The 25,716-nt window shown below is 34.9% G+C and overlaps 2 protein-coding genes across 2 annotated transcripts; one reads left to right on the forward strand and one right to left on the reverse strand.

Annotated features, from left to right (window-relative positions):
• The first annotated feature begins 1,933 nt into the window (after positions 1 to 1,933).
• LOC575390 lies at positions 1,934 to 5,466 on the forward strand. The gene has a single exon (XM_011672288.2). It carries the CDS (start codon positions 2,095 to 2,097, stop codon positions 3,685 to 3,687), a length of 1,593 nt encoding a protein of 530 aa, XP_011670590.1. The 5' UTR covers positions 1,934 to 2,094; the 3' UTR covers positions 3,688 to 5,466.
• An 11,760-nt stretch (positions 5,467 to 17,226) lies between these two features.
• LOC575312 (ubiquinone biosynthesis protein COQ9, mitochondrial) lies at positions 17,227 to 22,506 on the reverse strand. Its single transcript, XM_030975960.1, has 6 exons — positions 22,396 to 22,506; positions 20,546 to 20,906; positions 19,764 to 19,950; positions 19,027 to 19,182; positions 18,434 to 18,487; positions 17,227 to 17,271 (listed from the first exon to the last, which is right to left on the reverse strand). The coding sequence occupies exons 1-6, from the start codon at positions 22,436 to 22,438 to the stop codon at positions 17,236 to 17,238; spliced, it is 837 nt and encodes a 278-aa protein (XP_030831820.1). The 5' UTR covers positions 22,439 to 22,506; the 3' UTR covers positions 17,227 to 17,235.
• Between the last annotated feature and the right edge of the window lie 3,210 nt (positions 22,507 to 25,716).

Here is a 25,716-nt window from a genome sequence, read left to right on the forward strand (position 1 = left end):
CGCCCCCCCCCCCCGGCCCCCGGCTTATTCGGCTGGTCGGCTGGGTCGCTGCTAAATATTTTTCTCATGAATTGGGCCCCGTCCCGGCGCCGCCTGCTGGATCCGCCCCTGCCCTTGGGGACCACTCAAAATATTATGGATATTAATTATTCCTCAAAAACACAAATTGACAAAATTCTCTTATTGCAATAACAACGCTGATTTCTTTGCAAATAGGGCCTATATTGACAAATTATTTTATGAAAATGTCATAGGCTTTTACACAGAAGGAATACATTTTTTACGAAGAAAAAAAAATTCCGCTTCATGGTCTCGATTCACAAGGACTGATGACTCTATACCTCCCTCTCTCTCTCTCTCTCTCTCTCTCTCTCTCTCTCTCTTTCCCTCTCTCTCTCTCCCTCTCTCTCTCTAATTATAAACCTTATTTGTTTCCCCCCACCTAGCTATGTGATAATATTATCGGTATAAATTTGTAATGTGATCTATTTGCTTCCATCTGAGAATATCCATGTGCATGTAAAATATTCATGTCGACGATATGTTTTATATACAGTAGATCGTGTAAGTTGATGGACTCAACATAATTATATGGCGCATGTTGCATTGTTGGGCAAGCATTGTGCAGCGGAGCATGTCCAACTGAAACCGAATTTGGCCGATCTAGGCCTATTATGTTTGGTTCTTCTGTTGCTTATGGAAATAATTATCACTGATATTGAGTAATTAAGCCTATTTTCAAACACTTTCCACCACTCTGATTTCTCAACTTTTTACAAGTAGGCTAAATGCAGTTGAAATATTTTCTCTTGAAATTAGAAGGAGGTCATTTCCGTTAAATAACTGCATGGACTATTAACGCTTTCATTGTAGAAGAAAATGTAACTTCGGCTTCGACTAGATAAAATGCCTGTACTGAATGGGAAGTAATGGCTTGCTTCTCCCTCGCATCCACTTCATCATTTGTTTTGTTTCATGTTCAATAAATATATTCTTCTTTTTATTGTTTATTCCTTCATACTTCCCCATTGTATATTTTTTTTTAAAGGATTGTAAATAAATTAATTTAAAAAAAGATCCGGCACCTCGCTGTCCGGCTATGCGGGCATCCCTAGTTTGCCCCGAAGTTTTGAAGAGCGAGCAAATATTGTTTCACATTGTTTTCTTCAAAACTTCATCATCAACGGGCACCAGCGTTGAATTCTTTTTGATCTATCCCGGTATTTTCGTATTTCTTTGTCTCAATATTTATTAACAATATCACAATCCTGCTTTTCTCCAGGGCTGGAAGGAATTCAACGTACCTTAATAAGAAGAATGAGAATGGAGGAGAAGAAAGAGAAGAAGAAGGATCGAGAAGGAAAAGAAGAAGAACTTAGAAGAAGAAGAAGAAGAAGAAGAAGAAGAAGAAGAAGAAGAAGAAGAAGAAGAAGAAGAAGAAGAAGAAGAAGAAGAAGAAGAAGAAGAAGAAGAGAGAAGAAGGAGAAGAAGGAGAAGAAGGAGAAGAAGAAGAAGAAGAAGAAGAAGAAGAAGAAGAAGAAGGAGAAGAAGGAGAAGAAGGAGAAGAAGAAGAAGAAGAAGAAGAAGAAGAAGAAGAAGAAGAAGAAGAAGATGAAGAATTAGAAGAAGATGAAGAAGAAGAAGAAGAAGAAGAAGAAGAAGAAGAAGAAGAAGAAGAAGAAGAAGAAGAAGAAGAAGAAGAAGAAGAAGAAGAAGACAAGACAAGTTGTGTAAGTTTATCAATCGCTATATAATTATAATACGTGTCAAGAAAGGTTCTTTTTCGGTTCTTTTTCGGTTCTCTTTCGTACGTTAACTCGTCTGAGAAGCAAATAAGAAAAATCGAGAGTGTCACATTTGGAGGTGCCTCAGTTTTATGGGCTGGCTTCGTACTGGCGCATGGCGCTTCTGGTGGTTGGTCTAGCGCCATCTTGAGACAGATAATGAACAATATCCAGCAGGAGTTCGCGATAGCTACACCAATTTTCTCTTTCTGGCTCAGGAAATTCACTTCAAACCATGTTTTTGTTATGGTTTGCTCAATTTGGAAAGGAAATCAGTTATTTGCTCATTTGATGACAACGTTCATAAATTATGTCGTCCGTTAAGAAATTGAGTTTGAGTGGCTTTAAGTCCACATTCAAGCGGAAATCAAGCCGAGGAATTTCAAGGAACAATGTCGAAACTACCGCATCAAACGGAGAATTACAACACGGGAACGTTTGTGATAACGAAACTAGCAAAACAAACGACGAGTACCAGAATATCCCGACCCAAAACGGGCCAGGTAATGTAAAAACGGAGGGAATTGTTCCCCCCAATAAAGATGAAAGTGGTCGGAAAACTCGGGGGATGAAAACAAGTCGATGGGGTTTTCGTCAAAAGACGGACGGCAGGAGCAAAATCTGTGAAAATGGGAATGAGAAAATAACAACTTTACCCGATTGTGAACCCGGAAGTGGTGTTCATTTAGATCACACTGCAGATGATGATTCTGCATTGCCAATGTGCAACCCACCGTCTGCAAATGGACATATTGTAATCAATAATCAAAATATGAATGGCAATGAAACTGGATATATTGGTGCCAGATGTATTTCGAGTAGCCATTCATTTCAAGAGGTAGACAATTCCAATCATCACTACATCAATGATGTGAAGTCCAAGAAAAATGAGAAGACGGAAGCTCTTCCGGATGAAAGTGGCACAGAGAATCAAGAAAGTGTCGGACAAGGACGCTACAATTTTCCATTGCCTGTGCCTAGTGAAAAACATTGTGATAATGAAGTTCGCAGTATCAATAGTACGAGGTGTGATGTAAACGATAATGCTGAAATATTTGAAGAACGACTCGATGAGTGCCTAGAAAATGATGTTCCATGTATGAAGGATGATGAAAGTGTTCCATCTGAAGAAGACCGACCAGCCATTCCACCTAAGCCTGCATCCCTCTACTGTAATGGTCAATGGCAATTGCAGGGTGCGGACTCTGTTCGGTCCAAAAATATGAAGAATTCAACCATATCACTTGGTGAAGAACAAGACTTACCTCCCCGACCCCCTGCACGTTCAAAAACAAGACATGGCGTAGACATGAATCTGCCATTTTACAAGCAGTACTTAGAACAGAAAGAGAGAAGCGGCAGCCAGACAGTACCAATATACGAGGATGTGAGGGTAGAGCTTGGTTTCGAGAGTGGTGGTCTTGCAGGAGAGTTGTCCAAGCTGCCTCGTCAGCCTTGGTACTGGGGTCCAATGAGTCAAGATGAAGCGGAAGGAAAGCTGGATGATGCAGATGATGGCAGTTTTCTAGTCAGGGACAGCTCAGATGACAGGTATCTTCTAACGTTGAGCTTCAAGTCTAATGGTCGTACCCTACACACAAGGATTGAACATCGTAATGGTCTCTTCAGTCTGAATGATTCTGAAGGTCATGCCTCTGTCATTGAGCTTATAGAGAATGCAGTCAAGGAGTCACAGGGTGGTGTCTTTGGTTACATGAATGACTCCACTGGAATCCAGAACTTCCCCGCCAGACTGACGCAGTGGGTATCCAGATACAGCGAGGTCAAGTCACTCCAGTACCTCTGTCGCTTTGTGATACGGGAAACCTACCCCAGACATCACATTCGTCATCTTCCACTTCCTAAGAAGATCAATGAGTATATCCTAGAAAATCAGTACTAAGCACAAATTTGTTTACTAATTAATATTTTTGAATCATGAATTGAAATGCAGAATTATTCCAAAGATGTCTCGAGTGCATTTATCTTTTATATATATGCCATTTTTGTATCAACAGCAAACTGTGTAATGTATGTACACTGTACATGTTGTGCATGTGTAATAGACAATATTAATTGATGACAGTATACACATGTAGTTTCTAGTTAAATGTACATTAGACTCTCTAGACATCCATAGTTTAGAGAAGTTGAAAAACCTTTGAGTTTGTAATGAACGTTAAAGAAATTATAACCGCCTTTTTTAGTTATGCCTGTATCATTAGCGTGACTACAAAGCCAATCAATTTAGATTATATACTCATTATCTTAAGGTGAAGTGGGAATTTTTTAGGATGCAATTTCTTTTCAAATCTATGGAATTTTCTTTTGATATTGTAAAATATCCTGATGTTCTCATCAGGAGTTGGTTGGATTAGAGGCCTTTAAATCAATTCTGAAATAAACCTTGTTGCCTTTTAGGAGCATGCAGCCCCCCCCCCCCATTCCTGCCCAGACTTCTAGCAATGGTGCTCAATGTTACCTCTCTATTACCTCCCCTTAATCTTCCTTCTGTGCTTCCAGTACTATCCAGAACAAACAAAAATCCTGATAAGTGCCTTAACAGTCTTTGTAGTTTTTTAAAGAATTAAAGATCAATACTCATGGATAATTTGGTATAATGTATAGAATGACCAAAATGACAGAGAATAGTTTCTTATGTTAATCTATCAAGAGATAAATAAGTTTCTTGAAGGCCTACAATTTGTTTCATTCTTTGCAGGTTATTACTAGTAGAATGCTCCTTTTCCTGGTTCCAGTACCGTTGTTTTATGAATTTATATCACAGTACTCGAAGCTTTTATTTCATTTAGATATATGCCATGTTTATTCAGCCCACCTCAGTTGGATAGGAAAGCACAATTTAGTGTTTTTAGTTTTTACCAAGTTGCATGATCATGTTCGTGGTGTCTTAATTTGCTTACCATTTTTTTTAATGCAACTTGGAAGCTGAACAAATTTTATATTGTAAGAGTACTGGTAATGCAATTGTTTATAAATTTATATCATACTTGAAAAAGTGAAATTTCAAATTTATCTTATAATCCTTTTTTTTGCATACTAGCAGTACATGTACATGTATACCATTTTGTCTAGATTTGTACAGTTTTCTTAGTTTTTCTAGCCTGCCGAGCTACTAGAATATAGATGTAAAGTCGTTCTCGCAGTATGTATTTTGGTCATGTATGGGGTATATTTAGTACAAAACTTGAGATTGTTTCACTCTTTAGCGGCTTTGCCTTCTCATACATATAAAAAATACCACTTAACTTTTGTGTCTAGCTGTCTAAAGCTCAAGCTTTTGTTTCTTGACAATTAATTTTGATGTTTCCTCTCCCTTTCTTCTTCTTTGTAACAATTTTACATTCCATTTTTTTTGTGTTCAAACAATTAATTGTTGCTGAAATGCTGTAAAAAAATCTCAGTATCTTGATATGTCCACTTATAATTGTGCCTTACATAATTTCAATTAATTCACTGATGTGTAATCAATGGACCTCCAATCCATGTAAAGATGATTGTATGTTATACCTCCATGCCTTTCATCCGTCTCAGTACATGCGTCTTACTTGTGCTATTGTGCTTCACAATCCATCCTTGAGTTGATTGAAACGTAGATTAAAACTTAGATTGAAACGTTGATTGAAACGTAGATTGAAACGTAGATTGATACTTAGATTTAAACGTTTATTTAAACATTGATTGAAACGTTGATTGAAACATTGATTGAAACGTTGATTGAAACATTGCTTGAAACGTTGATTGAAACATTGATTGAAACGTTGATTTAAACATTGATTGAAACGTTGATTTAAACATTGATTGAAACGTTGATTGAAACATTGATTGAAACGTTGATTTAAACATTGATTGAAACGTTGATTGAAACGTTGATTTAAACATTGATTGAAACGTACATGTATGACAGGACCTCTTGTCGGGGCTCCATACTAAGCTTTTTTTAAGGGAGTTCAGATTTAATGTGTCACTGTCTCTATACATGAGCCCTTTGTATTTTTTTTGTTGTTGAAATTTAGGGGGTCCAGAGACTCCAGACTTATATTTTGGGCACCCATGTGTCCCTGGCGCCTGTTAGTGTCAAGCACTCTTAATCTTTCTTTAAATGTTTCAGGATGAAAAAAAAGTCCTTATAGCCAAAGAGTTACCACTTTGGATATCTGCACCCTATTGCTCATAGCTGGTGTTAATTGTGAAACCACTCTGAACACATTGTGTGATGCCTAACTCGTTGCATATTTTAAAGCAAATTAACTTTGAGAACATACTGTAGGAAAACAATTGGGTCAATGTTTGTAAGAGATCATTCATGTATCTTGACCAATTTCTCTCATGAATTGAGTTTAAAAGAGGAGATTAACTGCAATCGAAGATGTATATTTTTTAGAGATCTGGGGGGTGTTTCACAAATTTTGTCACACATGTAAGTGACAACTTACATTTTTGTTATTAGCTACTGAAATCCTTGCTTCTGATTGGTTATTAGCAGATTGTTCACTGATTTTTGTCATTTGTCATTGATAAAGGCTTTGTGAAACGGGTCCCTTGGCATTGCTTCATTAAAACGAAACCAGTCCAAAAACATCCCATTAAAACCCATGTTAATTACAACAGGCATGTTTTAATGGGATTTTGGTGAGCTTTTACTTTGTTTTGTGATACACTGCCCGGACACTCTTGCAGATATCTCAAACTGCTTGCATACATGTATATCCCAAACTGCTTGCATGAGATCTACACACAGACCATGATGCAGATAGTGCATTGTCCTTTGTACAAGTTCTTGGAAACATCAATCTAAGAGGATGTGGTTGATTTTTAATGAGTTTCTAAAAGTCAAATCATGATGGGGCCCATGGTCATACGTAGGTACTGTAATATGTAATATTACTCATTGATGCCATTGAAACAAGTCCGTTGCACTGTTTGTTTTGAATGGCTGCCCAAGCATTCTCTTCTCCTCTCCACATGTGATATATACATTGTACATGTAAGCATATGAAGTAGATACATGCAGAATAACATATAAACTTGTACACGTCATGTCAGCAAACAGAAGTAGACAATGTCGTACAAGGTCTATTTCCTGTATGTATTTGTGTTCGCATTGTCAATAGGCTTATATAAAGTTTTCTGCATATATTGCTTGCAATGCACATAAATGTGCACGTTCATTTGTACATAGTACATGCATTTTCTCTATTATTTGCTCAGTGCCAAAAGCTAAAGGTATGCAGTGTTATATCCTTCATTATTTTATGCTTTATAAGGATTTGCCTCTTACAATTACAGAATGTATGTAGCACAATTACATATGTCAAATGTTTGATCTCTGGAACTCTTGTTTTTTTAATATTTTTTAAGTTGCCCCATCGCCTGATAAATTAATTGCGTTATGGCTGAATTGATTATTGTGAATACTGATAAGATTCTATTTATGTTGATTCGGAATTCCCAACCCGGGAGAGTAGAATGTTTAATGTGGAGAACACAGTTGTTGATTCAGATAGATAATGTGACCTAGCTAGGGTACATACTCTTGGAGCCTTCACCAGCTCATTGAGAGAGAAAATACTGATTCACATTTCATTTTAGGGAGGATGAAAGACCTTTGATCCTAATTTTTTTAAAAAGAGGAAATACATGTACTGTATATTGCTTGCAAATATTTCATCTTTTTTTGCAGCAACGGACTGACATTTGAAACAAGTGATTGAGAGAAGATAATTTTGGAATTCAACGATCCTCCGTTAGTTACTAATGAAAATTAATTGAGGGAAAAAATTGGATTTGGATACTTTAAAGGTTCAATAATGTACTGCAAGTTATTTAAAAAAAAATACATTTACCGGTATCGAAAGTTAAGAGGAGAGCATGGTATCTGACTTCCTGTCATGTACGTAGCTTGTGATTTCCTATTAGACTTTATAACGCGACCACACCTACTTCACAACTTCCTCTAAAGCCCTTCCTAATCACATAAAGGGAGTAAACTACATTTTCTGTTGCAAAATAACCACCACCTGTATTTATCATGGCAAGAGCCAATGTTGTATGGTTAAAAAATCACTTCTCCACCGGGCCTTATGGGGCATGTGCCCACCAATTTGTATTTTGTAGAATACTGATTGTGTGATCGATGCAGTTTACCCCTAATCATTTTCACTTTCTTTTCTTCTTTTTACTTCCCTTTAAATGATTTTTACTTCCTTTTTGTAATATTTTTCACTTCCTTTTTGTAATATTTTCACTTCCCTTTTTACTATATTTAAACAAAATTAAATGCTGTTTACATCCCCATATGGGAACACGACTTTAAAGGTAAAATAAGTCACCTGGTCACTTTGTTGGCTCATTGCCTTATTCTATGTAGTATCAAAGTTAGGTACATATCAATTGCCAGTCATTTTGCACTGTGTTTATGGTTCGAGTTGAATACTAACATTGAAGGGAGCCAGTTCCCTGTGGTAACATAATGTATATATTGTTAGAACAAAGATCACCCCGAACCTACTGTAAGACTGTAGAAAAAAAGATGATGAAAATATGGAGACAAAATATTTAATATCAGTGATTATGGGCATGAAAGTATAAAGATTTTACTTCCTAAATTAAGCATGCATAAATTATATTGAAGCCTCAGTGTTTGTAGTAATGGGTCACTTCAACCTTTATTTGGAATGTTAGTAATACATACCAGTATTTACAGAAATATTACCTGTAATCTAAGCTGATATTTCATAGAATTGATAGAAATATACAGGCATGGAGCCCCAGACTTTGAGAGCAAAATATTTTGGATGTTTAGTCCCTTTAATGTATAGCCCTTGAATTGTGAGCACAACCACTGTCTGTTCATTGTACCAAAATGGAGTCTGGATTTGGAAAATAACATTATAGAGAGCACTTTGAAATGTCATTTTATAATGAAATATCTAGCCTTGGGAACTGTACATACACATATGTGGCCTATTGTTATTACCACAATGCAAAGATGGTATTTAGTTTTCAGTTGAAATGATGACTCTGTGATATTTGATCAAGTACTAAACCACATTGTTTATATGTTTTTGACAAGTCCAATATCAGGAACTAGATCAGAATATGCCCTTGAGTAACATTTCTTGTGATAAAGGATGTTTACCTGGGGGGGGGGGGGGGGGAGCCTGTAAGCTTGGGTTCCTTTTTAAAAGCTGTATGTTGGTGTGATATTACCAGAAAGGTAACTTTTCAGACTTCTGATATGGTTCTGTGTAGTGTATGTCAATGATTTTTAGATCAACATAAATGATGAATAGATGCCATGTGCATTGATTGATTGTTTATAATCTTGTGTTTGTAGAATCAACTGTTTCCTACAGCTTTTGTTGAATGTATACAGATATTTGGTACATTCTGTATACTTCACATTGATGATTTAAAATAAAGATGTTTATATACAGTATGCAGGCCAAATTAGGCCTACACATTAATAGTCTCAGTAATAGTATTCAGTAAAGCTATGTACCAATCAAAATGCTTTGTGATATACATACCGGTACATATATGATATACGACCAAGGTCTAAAAGCTGATATTGCACCCCTCTGAAAAAGCACCCATGCAGTTATCATGCTAACAATACATGTGTGTCTGTGGTCAGTTAGCCCTTGGCTTTGTACTACATGAAACTGGTAGTAATAAAAGTTGTGTATAACATGTTAAATCTGCATTTAATACTCAAAGTTGCACAATTTAAGTTTTTCTCAATTAAAGCCGAATGAATTATTTTTGACCAAACTATGCAAAACATGTTTCAGTTACACATCCTACGAAGTAATGTAAGTAGAATTTTGCATAAATCAAACTATTGTTTGCGTTCCCTTATGCAGAGTTTTCTGTTTTATATTTTACATTAAATGGGAATATTCATGTATATTGTTTGGCCCAGCTAAGATGTAAACAACGTTGAAATAGGATTTCATCTTTAATTTTGTATCATGATATAATCATATAATCGTAGAGAGCAGGTAGTGGCCTTCCTGCAGTGCAACAGAATCTTCTTTTCATAACTAATTTAGCCATGTCATGATATTTCAAACTAAGTTGTACATAATTTCATCTAATCAATCACATTTTGTATATTAAAACAATTATGCTTTCCTGTATCATTATACACAGACATAGTATTGTACAATGTCCATTTGAAGCAGTAGTCACAGACTAGTGACACAGGCATTCTTGAACATTTAGCAGAAGGCTACATTTGCCTTAGAAAAATGTGACTCGGTTAATATGAAAGTTTTGTAATATATTTTTCTTTTCTCTTCTCTTCATGGCTTAAAAAGCTATGAATCTTTGATTTGATGATGGACCATACACTTTTAGGATTCCATTGCAGACTTGTGCATTTGTGCAACAATGCGTTTTATGTATATTTTTCTTCAATAAACTAGGCGTCGACAAGGAATATGGTGCCTTGTCTAACAGAGTAGAGAGGAAATGTAGCAGACGTTAAAGTCTTGTGTTGATAAGTACAATTGAAGTGTTTGTACAGTGTGATCATGTTAATGAAGTGTATCTTCACAAATGTAAATGTTAAGGCATACATGCTGTATATTGTTTTGTAAACAAAAATATATATGCATACCTGTACATGTAATAAAAAAGAAATGTGTTTGAAATGTAAGTTTATATGTGGATCATTTTGTGGTACTGGATCATTTTATATTATAAAAAGAAAAGTAAAGCATTTTTTTATTGCTTTTGTGACCAATTACTATTTTGTACTGATTTGAAAAACTATGTTCTGCCTTTTCTAACATTTTGTAATGTATTTTTATATCTTGACAGTGCTAGAATCAGAATCAGTTGGCACTTTAAAGCCTGAATTATGAAAGAAATTGGAAAAGTGTACATTTGAGATTAGATGCAACATTTTTTTTGATGCATTATTATCTAATGTTAACTTTGTAACAGAATAAATGCAAAATATCTTTTTTTGTAAGCAAAAATTATTTGACTCATTTTTCTTCTTATAAGTTTTTATTGTGGGAAGAGAGAATGGAAGATGATTGACAAAGTAGTGAAATATTATTCTTTATAAAGTAGTGACAACATTTTAATATTAGCTTTCTATGTTGACTACATGTCTATGTAAAGTTATTGTCTAAAAGTTTGCATTTTGTAAATTTACCAATCAAATAATACCTGTTTGCATAAGTTCAGATTAATACATCCTTTTTTTTCCTTTTTTTTTTGGTTGTATTTTTGTATTTTTGTTTTTATTGAAAATAAAACTCAACATCGGATACAGTAATAACATATCAATAAAGTAAATGGATGTATACAGAACATGGTACAACACAGGACAATACAACACAAAACAGCACAACACAAATGCCTCATTCTAGTCAGTTGATTAATACATACGAATGAACAGAAGAAACGTGTTGACCACAGGAGAAACAAAGAGCAATAGGAAACATTTTAAAACCAAGATGTGTGAGTAGAAGATGAAGATATGAATGAAGCATGGTATTACTTTCAAAACAAATATAAATCAAATGAAAAACAATGGAAAGTAAAGCAATAAAAAATAAAAACAAATACATCTATGTATATCCTATAGAACAGACACATTTGTACATGAAATATCTTTTTACAATGCTTGGCGTTCAACAATAAGGGATAGAGCAACGTCGATCTGGTGCTGCTCAGTGGCTGCCGGGCTCACGATCAATTGGGCAAAAAGAATTTCCGTTTCGGTTTAATAAAATTTGGAGTGGACTATTAGGCTATTATTATTATTATTATTATTATTTTCAATTTTTCATACCTTTGGTATGTTTGTTTGTTTCATTAATTGGTCTAATGTACATTCAAATATGTAAAATTGTTTTGCTTACATTAACAAAAAGCTCAAAGTGTAGTTTCAGCCTTTCCTTTAATCTGAGCAAAACAATTTTTCTACAATTATGACGTGTGATCGAGAAATCAATACGTGCACACTATCAGAGTCCACAGTATTTAAAGCCAAAGCTGAGTTCTGGTCATGCGATTGCTTTGTGAAAAAAACATGGAATTGATCAGAAAAGTTTGATCATCTAGCATATAAGTCTTGGTGTGTATATATTGTAAGGTTCCAGAATCATCAAAATGAAAAGAAATTTGGCCCAGTCCTGGTAAGTTACAAGCACTGTACACAGAAAGATGTATATGGGACTATACACGAACACGCAGCATAAAAATCTGTCCTGATTTTTATGATGTTACATGACATATTTAGAATATTAAGGCATTTGAAGAGCCATGCTTTTCAGGGAACATTTTTGTATATGATGTTCCTCCACTACGGAAGCGTTAAAGTGCCATTCTACTTGACGACATGACGAGATATTTCATCTTGTCAAGTCGACTTAATATTCATATATATCATGTCGACATGTAAAGATATTTAACCTACATGTCGACTTATCAACTTTTATTAGTCGACATGGCAAAACAAATTATCTTGCCAAGTCGACTTCACAAAAAGTTCATGTCGGCATGACGACATAAGTTACCTTACCAAGTCGACTTCTAAAAAAAATACATGTCGTCATGGCGACATGTATTATCTTGCCAAGTCGACTTCACAAAATAGTTCATCTCGTAATAGCGACATAAATCATCTCACCAAGTCGACTTCCCAAAAAGTATATGTCGTCATGGCGAGACATGTAGTGTGACGACTATTTCATGCAGCGCGCGTACGTGTAGTTCATTCACAGTCGACTAGTCTAGGTCTAGTGATGTTATTAAGTCGACTCAGTAACATATTTTATCTCGCCATGTCAACATGTACTTCATCAAGACGACTTGGCAAGATATTTTTATTTCGCCATGACGACAGATACTTTTTGTGAAGTCGACTTGGTAAGATAATTTATGTCGCCATGACGACATGAACTTTATAGGAAGTCAACTTGGCAAGATAACTTATGTCGCCATGACGACATGAACTTTTTGTGAAGTCGACTTGGCAACATAATTTATTTCGCCATGTCGACTAATAAAAGTTGATAAGTCGACATGGTAAGTTAAATATTTTTACATGTCGACATGATATGAATATTAAGTCAACTTGACAAGATGGAATATCTTGTCATGTCGTCAAGTAGAATGGCACTTTAACGCTTCCGTACTCCACACTTGCATAATACAATGATAACGCTCGCAAATTATTTGTCACCTCTTCCCAGAACTCAACCTTCTCTTTAATCACGATCAGTTTCTCTTCTCTCCCTTTCCTCTATTGTAATGCACTCTCGCACTTTAGTCTCTTCTCTTCTACAAATTTCAAAGGTACACAGAACATATTGAACCATTCACATCTCTTTTTTCATTAGACTTGTTTTATTGCAAAAATCTAATTGTACACTATGTTTACAAAATCATTGAAGACCATTCTTTCAACAAAAAATGCCCCAACACAACAACACACCAGTCACTATTGTTATTAAAGAGAATGACATGACCTTGTTCCCTATTCACAAAAGCTGTGAGCCATGAAGTAGAGATTCTATATTTAAAAGGATGTATCTTATGAAATACATTCATGTGATCAACGTGTACACACTTTATCTTGATGTTCATATCTATGATAAGTAGATACAATGCACATTTCAAAGGCCTAAAATCGTATACGAACACCAAATACGGTAGCTCAGTATTGTTAATCTCCAATATTAAATGGATGAGGAGGAAGAAGAAGAAGAACTACAGGACTGAATCACAACTGAGAATTCTGAGCACTCCACATTCAAGTGTTCAAAAGGTTGAGATAAATCATTGGTAAATGACTTTACACTGACAGTTATTATTTAACTATCACAACGTTTTCTTTTCTTCACAATAATGGACTCTCAAAAAAAAGGTTTCACACTTATTGTTTATTTCTCACATATTACAACTGAATCTAGAATTTCACTTCCTATTAAATCATTGTTCAGGCGAGATTTCCTTACCATGATCATCTGACAGTAAGATTCATTGTATGGGGTAAAATATTGAATTGTACAAATATCTAACTTCAAGTGCTTGGAAAGTGAGATGAAAAGTTTCAGTTACACAGATTATTTTATAGAGTACTAATTACTAAAACAGACTTTTGCATCTTGGATACCGTAGTTCTCAGAGATTTCATATATCTCAAGAGCACTATTGTTCTTAAAAAAAACAACTTCATTGGGCATTTATGTTGGTGCCGGTTCCAAATATTTTGGATGGAAATGCTAGACTTTCTTTAACAGGTAAAAAACCAACAGCATTCTCTTAAACTTGGGGAAAATCTGCATAGTAAATTTCAATTTACTTTACTACAGTAATGTAAAAGATTTCTTCCCATGTTTATAAATCTTCAGTCAAAGGAATCAATCATGCCTTTACATCAAGATCTTGATAACAGTGACTAGTATAAGTGCCATTCTATGGTTTCACTGTACTTCTAATCATATTTATCACTCTAAGGCTGTGTCTGTACAAGGACATTTGTCATTGACATTTGAACATGCGGATTGGAATATGACCAATCAAGAGGGTTATGCCAGTGTACATGTTTTACATATATAACATAAACAACATAAGCAGATCACAATCACAAGTCTAGGTAAAATGGCGCAATCTTAACCCCTTGCATACTGGAACCTGGTGGCCCCTGTATTAAGCCTATGGCAATGAAGGAATTCAGTAGTCTACGGGTAGTCAAACCTGCTTTAGTGACCACCTGTCTACAAAGGCCACACGTTTTGTTTCCCTTGAAAATGGTTTCTCAATGAAACATGTACTATAGGCACCTGTACAAAAAGACCTACCTGTCTATAAAGACCACTTTGCTTGTCTCCCTTGGGTGGTCTTTATAGACAGGTTACAGTGTATATAAAATTGAGGTATTTGAGCACTCTCAGTACACAGTATGGCCAATGACAAGGATACATCCATGCATGCTACATGCAGGGCTCCACACTAACTGTTCTAGAAGGGGGTCTAGATTGAACTTTATACAGTCTGTACGCATGAGCCCTATGTACAAATGTCAAAACTTTGGGATCCTGACTTAGATTTAGGACGCCCATGTGTCTCTGGCGCCTGTTAGTGTTGAGCCCTTCTCATGTACTACTTTTCTATGAATTTTCACGTCTATGGTCTATACAATATTAGGGACTTTCAGATTTGCGTGGACTGATACGTGTGACGTCCATTCAAGGCAGTGCATTAAAAAGACATCGACCATAGCAATCCACATTGTCTTCGTGCAAATCTAAAAGTCCCTATTAATTCATCTCTGTCATTACACACCCTCTCTCTCTCAAAATATATGAGGAAGAGTAAACTGTGAAATGACCATTGTTGACAAGAACATGTTTGATAAACAGCGCAATATATTGTCACTTTCACTTTGTGTAGTATAACTAATACCTTCTAGATGACTTGGTTAAAAAACATGTTATGTTTGCAGAACAACCAAGCCTGCGTGGGAAACATGGAATTAGAAATATGACAAATGGTCTCTTGTGACTAGTGCTCCTTGAGCAAAGTATATGGGTTGTCTGTCAGAAAATTCTACTTTCAGAACTTTGATCATAATTTTGTTGACAAGAACCTAATTGATAAACAGCTCAATTATATTCTAACTTTCACTTTGTGTAGTTTAACTAAACCAGTATGTTCATGCATTCTAGATGACTTGGTTAAAAACATGTAATGTTTGCATAACAACCAAGCCTGCGTGGGAGACTTGAAAATAAAATATATGACAAATGGTCTCTTGTGACTAGTGCTCCTTGAGACAAGTATAAGGGTTGTCTGTCAGAAAATTCTACTTTCATTCTTACCTTTAAAGAGAGAACTTTGATAACAATTTTGTTTGGTAAGAGCAGCAAAAAGAGAGAGAGAAAAACTTACAGATGCTGAATGGGGAAGTATGAAATAATATTTATACAATTGGATGTTTCAAGTCTAGTCTGGATTTAAAATGGTAATTACTGTACAAACTGTTCCTAAGACCATTCAGAGCCTACTAACATGAGAGGTACATAGAGTTTTTAGAAACACAACCTGATATTTTGTAAGAAAAGTACATACCGGTATATAAATGACAGATACACATATGATCTATGTATAGCAAAGGCATTTATATGCATAAACTTTGTTTTTTAAAGAAGAGGAAAGACAAATATACTGTACAGTTCTTGTACTAAATTACATTCATAGGGCAAGTTGACAATGATTCTGTTTAACTGTAACTCTAACTGTTTTTGCATACAAAAATACAATTCCTCATCATTATCAATAGCAATTTTGGTATGTATCATGGAAAAATGTATTTACCAATTTCCATAAATTGACCAAGTTTTTTTAATAATAATTATAAGATCAAGAAATAGTAGTGGATCCTTTTTTTTATGACAGTGCTTCTCTACAATGGCTCTTCAATTATGTAAGATAAGGTAAACACTGTGCAGAGGAGTACCCCCACCCCCTCCCAGCTCTAAACAAAATTTAAACACTCTCCTCCAGGTTGCCTTACATACTGGCATGTTAATAGCGAATAAATGGATAAATAACTGGTAGTCTACATTTGCCACACCCCACCCATGCGAGGTGAATGGGAATCAGTAGGAAGACTTGATTTCCCCAGGTCCTTATTAGGGAAGTGAGGCTATTAAAAGCTGGAGTATCATGATTCATGCATCTAAAAATAATAGGTAAGTAGACATATCAGGCAATATAGGTGCATTATACAGGGCTCCACACTAACTTCATTTGAAGAGGGTCCAGGGGGGTGTTTCACAAAGATTCCAAGTTGAACTTTTCTCTAAGCTGGACTTAACAATTATTGAAAGCCGTTAACATCTATGAAAATATTTTGTAAAAGTTATTTTAAAAGGCATAAAATGTTGATTCAAATCATGTTCTTGACCCGGAATTTATAAAAAGTCTAAAATACTTGATTTTTCGCTTATGAATAAATTTTATTTTAAGGCTACAAATGGCTCTCCATAATTTTTAAGTCCAACTTAGGATCTTTGTGAAACACCCCCCAGATAGAGTTTTTTAAGGTTGTTATACTGTATACATGTCTGAGCCCTATGTAAAAATTTTGAATTTCGAGGGAAGGGGGGTTTCGACCCAATGTCACTGGCGCCTGTTATTGTTGAATCCTGCATTATATTATTAATACCAATACAGAGCATGATCAAGTGCATGACATCATCATTGCTGCTGCCCTCTACAGTTTGCATTTAGCAATGACACAGAAAACAAATGATGGAAGAACCATTCCATGTGGTCTCCTTTATCATCCACAATCCAACTCAATGCACCTGTTAAACACAAGAAACCTGTTTGGTGTACATGGTTCTACAGCTGAGCAGACAGGATGGTGGATGAGACTTCATGTTCCATGTTTCCTTCAGTTTCTTGAATTTAGGCCTGAAATATTCCTTGCCTGCAAAGACGAGAAAGGTTTACATGTTAAACCTTGAGTTTCATCTACAAAATTAGGCAATGCATGAACGGATGTAGGACAGGAGTGTTATAAATATATTAAGAAACACAGTATAATCTCCTTCCATTCTTTTTAATTCTCATTATACTGAACAGTTTAAATCAATATACATTTAAATTATTCATTCCTCTTGTAAATGTTATGTTTTTTAACTCAAGAATGAAAGTTGGACTGGTTGAATTACAGCCATTTTTGAATACCTTAAGATGTAAGCTTTAATATGTCACATTCTCAAGAAACGCAAATCGGGACAAATCATTTGTTGATGGTAAGGGTATGAATTTAACTCTGAAGTTGTTCACTGTACATGTAGGCAAGGATATCTTGTTTTAAAGGTTGCAAGGCAATTCTAGTTAGTGGCACACACACACACACACACCCACTGAAATAAGAATCACAGATGAAATGGGATCATTACATGTTGGTGATCTAATATTGTAGTCTGACTTCAATATCTGAATTTTATAGTATTTGTATCTCAATAAACAAGTAGGTTTTCAGGGGCATCATATCGATAACAATTAACCTTTGAATCATAGCAATATGAAATGTGTTATATCATGCTCATTGGGCAAGCTATTTTGTGCTACAGGGTTTGGCTTTGAAGTTAATTTCAAGCAAAGCTCTACGCAAATAAATGTAAAATCAAATTGTGAACATTGCACCAAAAACGTAAGAAGTGACTTCAATATATCTCCTCAAACAGTTGAAGGAAACATGCATGCTCTCTTCATGCCTTTTAAAAGCCTGATATTCAGGATTTGTTTTTAATGTTGAAAGAAATGCACCACCACTGCAGTTATTACATACAAACCTCTTCTCTCTAATCTTTTCACAATGCTATATAACTAGTTTTCTTAATCTTTCAAATATTTAATTTGAGGTCATGTTACTGCTCATCAAGGTGTATGCGTGCCATACAAATTAAGATCTTCATCTTTAACAACTCAGCAATTCATGGAATGGGATGAAAAACCTTACTATTATTTTTTCTCTTCAAAAACAATTATTTCTTAGATGCTACTTATAAGTATCGGCTTGCATGGTGATGTAGATGTAATTATTTCTTGTTTATGAACTTTGTATATCCTTGGATACTTACAGAAGTGATTGCTGCTGACATGAATTCATTCATTGCACTACTCGCAGTCTCCATCTGAAGGGAAAGAATAGTAAAATAGTGAATTATTACATGTATCATAGAAATGAATCACATTGATCAAATACGTATCACATCATGCTTACAATGCGTTCTTCATTTGGTGCCTATACTGCATACGAACTAGACAAGATATTCCATGTCAAAGGCTTCCTCACTCAAATAATGACAAAATGAGAAGAAAAAAAAGCAATATAACCTGTTGAATAGCAGGTCCAAAATAACTTTGTTTAAACTTTAATTGGAAATCTGTGCTAAGTGAAAAGTAATTGTTTCCAACAAATTCCAAACAAATTCCTAAAATAACTATAATATTTGTGTGTTTGGATTAATATAATTTTCAGTGACAACAAGTACAGAATTGGATAGCAAGTATTGTATCCCTCTATTGATAATAAAATACAAAATTGGAAGGAAAAGTGAACATTGTTTTAATAGTTCAAATCTGATTTTCTGCAAACTTTGGACTAATTAGAAAGTAGCCATGAGCCATTAATAAGGCACCAAGCAGACCTCAGTGTGTCAAAAGGTTTTACCTCTCCTCTGAACTTTGCGAATCTAGTAAAGTCTGTCAGCCTGTTGTCTAAAAATGTCCAGGTTTCTTCAAAATCTGGTGACTTATCCTGAATAAAGCACAGTTCTGTACTCTTATACACCGCTGCTAGGGATAGTCGCTTGGTGTACCAGTTGAACTAAAATGAATAATAAAAAAAATTAACGGCATATTAGTTGAAAAGAAAAAAAATCAGACAAATTTTGTTTGATAATACATTAGTATACAAATAATCTACTGTGAATATATAAAACATTGTAGAGAATGTCCCCATCCTCAATGAAAATGTGTTTGCAGATATAAGATTTGTCTATATATTGTTCACCAGCTAGAGAGGGAGACAGAGGAAGATAAGTCTACATTTCACTGAATATCTATTCTGCTAAGAATGCAGTAAACATTCTGAAGAGCTATTTGTTGTTCGTGTCAGGAACATTAGTTCTTCCATTGTGATTTTAAGGACGTTTAAATAGATTTAATACTTTACAATGGATTACAGTCTTCTCGAATAGAAGGTGAAAGGTGCTATATCAATCAATGTCTGGATTTAGAAATCTGAGAAAATAGAAAAACTAAAGTATTAAAACAGCAGAATAAACAGATGTAGGATCATAATGAGAAGAAATTAAATGAAGATTAATAAAGAGGAAACAATAAAAAATACAGAAAAAAGAGGGGGGAAAGGAGAATGAATAAATAACTTGAAGATGTGAAACTTACATCTGCTGATTTATCTCCGGCATGATACCAGATAGTATCCATGAGGTTTGCTAGATTACTGAAGTGTTCTGCTATATTCTCAGGTCGAGCTGTAAGACACATAGCTTCAGGCCACTGTGCATGATACGGGATGATCATTCTTAGACGAGTCTGTAAGGCATCACGGATTACAGCACCTGTCTTCTTCCTGTGGTTAATCAAGTCAATTGAGATCACATTGGTTTTTATATTTGATATGCCTACTTAATTATATTGCTTTATACTTTGTCCTGTTTCTATAATAATTCTTATATTTCTTCTACCATGCAAAAGCAAAATATAAAAAAGAACATAGCAATATGTCTCTTGTTGGTACAAATAACTTGTTATGATTTTTTTTATTGAGCACATATTGTTGCAGAAAAAATAAATATAAAACCTGTGAGTTGTAGGTGATAAGACATTATTAATGATGTAATTTTGAAAGGAATGAAAACAAATTGATTTTGGGGTGCATTGATATAATCAAACCTAAGTTAAAAAAAAGGAGCGGTTAAAAATGTGATTTATATAAACAAATACTAAGCAAGAAATGATTGTCTATTTTTTAATTTATTTATTTATTTATTTATTTATTTATTTATTTATTATTTATTTATTTTTTTTTAATTTTTTTTTTTTGGGGGGGGATTTTTTTCTAGACTTTCAGCCTAGGGCAAACTGAATTAGCATCTAGAAAAGAAGTGAATCTGAGGAAGATATTTGTCTGAGTTACTGATGAGTCCAGGGATAACACAACATACCTCTCTGCTTCCTCCACTTCTTTACTGGCTTCCAAAGCCAGTTGCTCTGCTAACTGTGAGTTACACTCCTTCACAAAATGATGCATGAGATCACCCCCACCTCTAGGGAACATCCCATGGGCTACTCCAGGGTAGCCTTCATGCTTGGCAGCCTCAGAGAGGGACTGGACTGTCCAGCCATGGATGGGTACAAACTCTAGAGCAGTGTTGAGTACAATCTTCTGGATGTCCTCTACACTGGGTTCCTCTTCATGAGCTGACTGATCACTCTCTGATGAAGATGATGAGTCACTGCTACTCCGGGCTTCACCGTCTCCTTGTCTGTATCTCATCGAGGTGGATAACCATCTACAGTTCAGTCCTGTGCAATGAAATTATTTTAAAAAAAATAATAGGCTTCCATAACTTTTATTTTGTGGTGAATGAACCAAGTATTAAAGAAAAATGAATGAATAAATAAATAAATTTAGAATACATAAATAAATAAGCAAAGAAACCTTTGTTTTCATCAATCAACCTGTTTTGTCTACTCTCCTCACATGAGAGATTTATTTTCCTAAAATTTTTAAGAAATTTGGGCTCTATAGAATTGATCTAGGAATAGTAGGATTATAGACAATGATAGATATTAGTTAGATCATAGATCTAAATATCATCAAGCATTTGTGAATCCTCTTTCTCTTGGTCCAATTACATAGAGCCGGTCTTGTTCAAGACGATTTGTGTATAGGTACCAAAAAGCTTGCATAAGGTCTATATTGGAATATGCATTTCAAGTCTTTTGCGGGGGCCTAAACAAAGAACGATCTAATTATTGGAATCAATACAAAAAGGTGCCTTGAGAATAATCACCCCAACCTACCTTATACTAATGCTTCAAATGTACTGAACATTGATTCCCTAGCTGATCGTAGAAATAATATGTGCTTACAATTATTTAACCAAATACAGAAACCAGAACACAAACTAAATGACCTTCTACCACCAAAATGAGAGATATCGAGAGAAATATAACCTTAAGAGAAGTAAACAAGTGAGTCTGCCCAGGTGTAAAACAAACCGATTTAAGAATAGTTTTATCCTAGCTTGGCCTTTGGTGAGTGTATAATTTACAATAAGCAGGTGATTAGTACAATATATATTTTCAACCATTCCATATTCTTGCCTGCCGTAGCAACAAACAGAGTTGACAAAAAGTCTTAACTCTGTTTCGTTGACGACCAGCCATGCACATAGAAGACGAAAGACAGGCAGCCATTGAATACAAATTCGTTTACTGAAATTATGGAAATACAAGCATTACTTTAAATTTAAACAAACAGAACTTTGTTTGATATTCCTGGCTCATTGTTCCTGATTGAGGTGTCATATGAGCGGACAGAAAATGAACTTTCTAGAAATGTGATTTTCTCTTTGAAATTCAGATAGATCTAGTCTACCGTCAGCCAAATGACTTTTTGGTAGGGCCTACCCTCTCTTCAAATTGTTTTTAATCACTCATGCATGAAATATGCATCATATGAGCTGCATCAAATGAAAGAGGATCTAAGCTTTACAAATATGTGTCATCTATTTATTATAATTGTGATTAAGTTATGATAGAACATCGATATGTCTCGGTTTCGTTTTTTGTGGGGACGCACTGTACATAGCCGGTGGCTGGTTGGCTCTACGGGTGTGTCATAGTACTTTCGACCGAAAGTTCGGGGGCGCAAGTGAACGAGGCTTCGTAAGACCTCCAGCTTCAGACCGCTTGCAGCAGGCTGCTAGAACGTGAACAACAAGGCCCAAACGTTTCATTTCAAGTAAATTGAATACATTTTCTTACCATTTATATGAAGAAAACTTACCTAACAAGTTCCGAGCAAATCTAAACCCCTGTAAGGTCGCCATTTTCAGTAATTTATGTATGCTTTTGCTAGCAATTTCTGTCGGATATAAATGCTAGGCCCTCTGTAGCTAGCTGTACTGTTTCATAATAATTTTGCTGATGCACTGTGTGTTATGGTTTTTAATATACATGTATGCAGCTGGTATACGGTAGCAGCGAACAATTTTTCACAGGACCACTTACTGCAGCTAGCAGACGACATTCCCTTTTCTGGTTATGCCGTTTAGGCCTAGATCGATCTATATAGTTTAAGTTTTGTTTGCTTGTCTTTTGGGGTGGATACTAGGCCAAATGTATCATAAGCAGGAATCAATGCAATAATTGGCTTCAATCTAATTATTACTTGTGGGCATTAGGAATGAAAATAATTTGGTGTTTGAAATTAATCCCAAGAAAAATTGCATTGACCCATGCAAAAAGGATTTTTTTTATTTATAACTTTCCAGTAACTTATTTTTAATTGAATCCCCCAAATTTCAAGGCTTCAAACTTATAGAAAAATTAAAAACAAAGTGGCAAGAAAGAATGGTAAACTTACTATACATGTTTATAAACAGAGTTTTGAATTTATGGTTGAAACTGGTTTACCAGTTTTTATATAATTATATCCATGATATGTACTGCATTATTTAATTTAAGTATTTATCTTTTTTTCTTCTTCTCTCCTTCTATCTCGATTTTGCTGTTTTTTGCTTGTTTTTTTCCCCATCAATACAAAAAAAAAATCAAAAAAATCCAACCCTAGTAGTAGTTGAATTGAGTGAAAAAGTAAAATTAAAGGTTACCTAAATACTGTGATACAAAATGATAAGGTTATAACTTGTTCAAGATGAGATCACTCAAAACTGGTACAGTGGTCCTTTGACTGAAAAATAAGTATGAACAGCTGCCCCATTTCTTCAACACAATATACATACCTAATGACTTTCTATATCTTTGCCAAGCACCTTTTCCCTCAAGCTTGTACTATTTGTGGCATATTTTGTCAAAGAACCTCCAGAAATATTGGGATTATGCTCCTTGTCCTGAATTACCCAAAATGAGATGCTACACCACATACTTAATACAAAGTTTCTAAGCGCTTGACAAAAATAAAATACAAAGTAATGTTAACCTACAAATTACAACAAATGTATTGCCAGGTTGAAAATTCCATGGTTTGTGATTTTAACAATAAACATTAATCTTTAAACAAAACATTTTATGCAATTTTGTTCAAAATTTCACCCACTTTCTTTTGTTTTCTTTCAAAGAAACTTGTTATAAAGGTTGAACTTTGATGGTACAGTACATGCAGGGAAACATGTATCTGCTCACAACCATGTTAAAAGAGAATGTGATTACATGATGGTTGTTTGAATTTTAAGATAAAGACTCGATTGGCAACAGTTTTTTGAATTGTGAAATATATTCTAAGATAATATTCTGAGACAAATCTTATAAGTTTCATGCCTAATCATGTTTCATATAATTTTTATTACAAACAATAGCAAACAGGCTGAATCCTACTCCTTCTACTTCTATATGGTAATACTCATGCATCAACGCCTGTTCAGCATCGAGATGAGGGATAAAGCATAAAGTTGTTATATACAGCTCTATGCGGTATACAGTTCCTGAAAATGGAACTAAATTGTTTCAAGAGCCACCTTGAACTGCTCCAAAGAAGGCAGTTCAACGATGATTTGAGGTAGCAGTCCTTAAGTGTCCTGGGGAAATAACTTAATTTGTAAGTGTCCATTGAAGAGCCTAGTCTCGTGTATCGTTGTTGTTGACTCCTCCTTGACTTATAGTTCGCTCCCTCGGTTTGATGTAATCCGGTATTGGTATCGCAAATTTATTATTTACTATCTTGTAGAACATTGACAAACGTGCCCGTTTGCTTCTTTCTTCAAGAGTTGGGAGATTAAGTTGTTCTCGCATGGATGTTACACTGGCATCACGCTGGTAGTTTCCACAAATGAAACGAAGTGCACGTCTTTGGACCTTCTCTAGTTGGTCTATCTATAGCAGTAAGGAGAATTCCCCGAATGATGTAGTATCTGCAACACCATTGTGTTTTGTACTGTTGATAGGATAAACAAATCTGTATACAAAACTTACCCCCAAAAAGGTGTGAAAGAAAAGAGAGAGAGAGAGAGAGAGACTGTCCACAAAAGCTCTAACACAATAATTATGATTGTCACTCAATGACTAAGATGTTTTACTACATTTCCATTTTTATTATACACTGTCAACATAGCACAATAATGGTGGGATAATGTAAATAAGTACACAAACACATGACATGTATCACGTATAAATAATATCATTTTATTGGGGTGAAAACATTTTCCAAACAACAAAGAATAATAAAGTATACAAATATACACTGTCTTGAGAGGTTCTGGTTAAAACTCAAGAGGTGAGTCCAATATTTGCTGAGGGTTGCAGCCCCGAAGCAAATGGTACTATTGGAGTCACCGAGGCCCATAGTTTTAACCATATACCTCGAAAAGAAGGCATGGTATATTTGTTTTATATCCTGCGTCAAAAATTTATTTTGAAGAAGAAAAAAAATACAATTTTTTGAAAATTGTTATCTAAATGTCGAAAATTACAGCTTTTGTTAAAAGAGAATTGAAAATAAAAACAAATAATTAAATTAAGATTTGAAGAAAAAATAAATTCAAAAACAAAAACGACTGCGAAAAAATGTCAACTCCCAAAAAGTACTCCCAAAAAATACTTCTACTCCCAAATAGTATTTTTTTCAGAGCAACCTTAAAATAGTTGAAATATTTTTGGTCATATGACAAGCTCTCAACCAATCAAAAACCAATACATTTTTGATGCAGGATAATGTTTAAATGTTGCCTTCAGAGGGTTAGATGGCAATACTTCAACCTAATTTCGCAAAAAAGCCAAAGTTGAAGTGTATTCGCGATATCTATCCAGGCCGGATCGATATGATAATTTACCAAAATTAATATATCAATTAGTAAGCGGTTTCCCGGCAGAATTTGTATCATCATGTATTAGTCAAAACATTTTCTCTCACATGATTGGTAATAAGAGCTTCCATTTCATTTTTTGAGAGGGGGGCGTTTCCAAAACTGGTTTATACCTTGCGGGTTGGCAATGTGTCTTTGAGCAAATGGGTAACATGCACATCATGTACAGCTACATCTGTAATGGATAAACAACCCTAAAAGTGGGGAATACTGAATGCAGAGTATTGGAGATTGTTCAAGTATTAGTTATACCTCGTCATAACAATTTCAAAGAATGCCCAAACATA

This window comes from Strongylocentrotus purpuratus, unplaced genomic scaffold (genome assembly GCF_000002235.5).
Source record: "Strongylocentrotus purpuratus isolate Spur 01 unplaced genomic scaffold, Spur_5.0 spur5_scaffold_8, whole genome shotgun sequence".
Classification (NCBI taxonomy): Eukaryota; Metazoa; Echinodermata; class Echinoidea; order Camarodonta; family Strongylocentrotidae; genus Strongylocentrotus; species Strongylocentrotus purpuratus.

Bases quoted from the DNA above. Each gene is read 5' to 3' on its own strand.
- LOC575390 (XM_011672288.2), top strand. From the start codon at position 2,095: ATGTCGTCCGTTAAGAAATTGAGTTTGAGTGGCTTTAAGTCCACATTC.
- LOC575312 (XM_030975960.1), bottom strand. From the start codon at position 22,438: ATGGCGACCTTACAGGGGTTTAGATTTGCTCGGAACTTGTTAG. The intron at 20,907-22,395 runs GTAAGTTTTCTT...TTCATTGCACAG, and splicing joins ATTTGCTCGGAACTTGTTAG to GACTGAACTGTAGATGGTTA. The intron at 19,183-19,763 runs GTAAGTTTCACA...TATTCATTTTAG, and splicing joins CCGGAGATAAATCAGCAGAT to TTCAACTGGTACACCAAGCG.